This window comes from Cervus elaphus, chromosome 1 (assembly GCF_910594005.1).
Source record: "Cervus elaphus chromosome 1, mCerEla1.1, whole genome shotgun sequence".
NCBI classification, from domain to species: domain Eukaryota; kingdom Metazoa; phylum Chordata; class Mammalia; order Artiodactyla; family Cervidae; genus Cervus; species Cervus elaphus.
This window is the reverse complement of record NC_057815.1, coordinates 64,208,416-64,210,960: the sequence shown is the minus strand read 5'-3', so window position 1 is coordinate 64,210,960 and position 2,545 is coordinate 64,208,416. Positions and strand designations below refer to the sequence as shown.

Genomic DNA, 2,545 nt, shown 5'->3' with positions numbered 1-2,545 from the left:
TTCTGCCATAAGGGTGGTGTCATCTGCATATTTGCGGTTATTGATATTTTCTCCCGGCAATCTTGATTCCAGTTTGTGCTTCATCCAGCCCAGTGTTGCGCGTGATGTACTCTGCATATAATTTAAATAAGCAGGGTGATAATACACAGCCTTGATGTAGTCCTTTCCTGATTTGGAAACAATCTGTTGTTCCATGTCTGGTTCTAACTGTTGCATCTTGATCTGCATACAGGTTTTGCAGCAGGCAGGTAAGATGGTCTGGTATTCCCATCTCTTTAAGAATTTTCCACAGTTTGTTGTGATCCACAAAGTCAAAGGCTTTGGCTTAGTAAATAAAGCAGGGTTGATATGAAGTTTGGGGTCCCTGAGGAGAAAGGTGTCTGGGGTTCTCAAGGAGGAGAAAAGGACAAACTTTTTTTTCCGCCTACATTCCTTCATCTTAGTCACATAAAACATTTTTTCTTTTTCTTTAAGCCCAGAGCTAATGATTACACAAAAAAACAACCCATCTTGCTCAAGGATACGTTTTTCCTTAAACTCTGTAAGAATGATTATGTAACAATGTATCCTGCTTGAGGACATGTTTCTCCTTCTTAAGAATGGTCTGAATAATCCTGACATCTTCAAATGTATATTGTGGGAGTGAGTCTGGTAAGACCTTTACGACCTTGAGACATTCTTTTGATTTACTGTAATAACCAATTGCTAAGGCTACGAGGGGGGAACTCTCTATGTCAGAAGGTTCTGACATATGTCTATGTCAGAAGGTTTCTCTGTCCTTTTTCACTGTAATAAAACTGTCACACAAGAGCTCTGAGTGATCAAGCCTGGTTCCTGATCCTGAAGCTAAATCCTCTTCTTTGGAGATCACATATCCAACATAATTCACTGTAAGCTATCAAACATAGGTAAAATTTGCATTCATTATCAGTCGCTACTTTCAGGGTATCCTGAAAATTGTTCCTCTTATTTCAGGAGGGTGGCTGATCTCTGAGCCAGGTGTTTACAGAGATGATTTTGTGACAATATGTGACATCCTGGCAAACTTCTGCATTTATATTCCCAGATCTGTGGGGCGATTGGGGTGGTTAAAGCCCTAAGCTTTGACCCATGTGTCTTTTCTACAACATCCTTGAATAACCCTGTCCCTGATCTGTTTGGTTCTAACTCCATAGATGATGGGGTTGAGCATGGGAGGTACCAGGAGATAGAGAATAGCAAACATGATGTGTATGACTCGGGGCACATGATGTCCAAAGCGGTGGGTGAGAAAAGTAAAGAGAGCCGGGATGTAGAAAGCCAAGATGACACAGATATGAGAGGCACATGTGCCAAAAGCTTTGAGCCGGGCTTCACTTGAGGGTAACTGTAGCACTGTTCTCAGAATCATGACATAGGATACACTGATGACAATAACATCAAAGGCAACCTCAGAGAAGGCCACAAAAAGTCCATATGCACGATTAACTCTAGTGTCAGCACACACCAACTTCAGCACAGCCATGTGCTCACAGTATGACTGAGGGATGATCCGATTAGGGCAGAAGTGCATCCTGGACACCATGAAGCAGAAAGGACTCACCCACAGCAGCCCTCTCATCATCACACCTGCCCCCAGTTTACCCACGACAGATGGAGTCAGGATACTAGAGTGATGCAGTGGGAAGCAGATAGCCACGTAGCGGTCCAAGGCCATAGCCATGAGCAACCCGGACTCCACAGAAGAAAAGGCATGGATGAAGAACAACTGGATGAGGCAGGCATGGTATTCTATCTCATGATTGTGAAACCAGAATATGGCCAGCATTTTAGGTTGTGTGGAAGTGGAGAGGACCAGGTCAGTGGTAGCCAGCATGGCCAGAAAGAGGTACATGGGCTCGTGCAAGGTGGGATCAGTTCGGATTACATGAAGGAGAGTGATATTGCCGACTAGAGCCACAACATACATGGCACAGAATGGAAAGGCAGCCCAAAACTGGGAATTCTCCAATCCTGGGATCCCAAGCAGGATGAAGGACACCGGATGAGAAGAGCTGTTCCCTGAAGTCAACATCACAGGATGGTTAGTGTTTCTCCATTGGGAAGGTGATCTAGTCTCTGCAGGTGATCGCTTTAAAGTAAATTATTATTATTATTGATAATCCTTTCGATGGAAGAATTGAATATAGGGCAACTGGGCTTAATGGTAAGCTACAATGAATTCAGCTATTTTAATATACAAAATTTTGTATATAATACATTGCTAACCTTCATTTTCACTCATATTTATGTCGTTGAAAATAGGGTCAGGACATACTAGTTGCAAGTACAATATTTTATAAATTTCGAAAGTAGAATCTGCTGAAGGAAAACTATCTTGGAAAATAATGTCATAGTACTTCTTTCCCTCTGTTCTATTTATAACCAACAACCGATTCACTTAACCTTTCTCGTAGATCCCTCCATCACACTTGGGAAGCCCTGCCTCAGGCAAGCAGTTGATTCACCACATCTCACCAATGAACGCATTCCTGGGGACCCAGGCTCTGTGGATGTGGGGAGCAGT

At 42.9% G+C, this 2,545-nt stretch overlaps 1 protein-coding gene across 1 annotated transcript; it reads right to left on the bottom strand.

The window, feature by feature from the left end:
• Positions 1-1,096: 1,096 nt before the first annotated feature.
• LOC122702329 (olfactory receptor 52R1-like) lies at positions 1,097-2,053 on the bottom strand. Its single transcript, XM_043916052.1, has one exon. The coding sequence runs from the start codon at positions 2,051-2,053 to the stop codon at positions 1,097-1,099; it is 957 nt and encodes a 318-aa protein (XP_043771987.1).
• Positions 2,054-2,545: the final 492 nt, after the last annotated feature.

Coding starts and splice junctions, on each gene's coding strand:
- LOC122702329 (XM_043916052.1), bottom strand. CDS start 2,053: ATGTTGACTTCAGGGAACAGCTCTTCTCATCCGGTGTCCTTCATCCTG.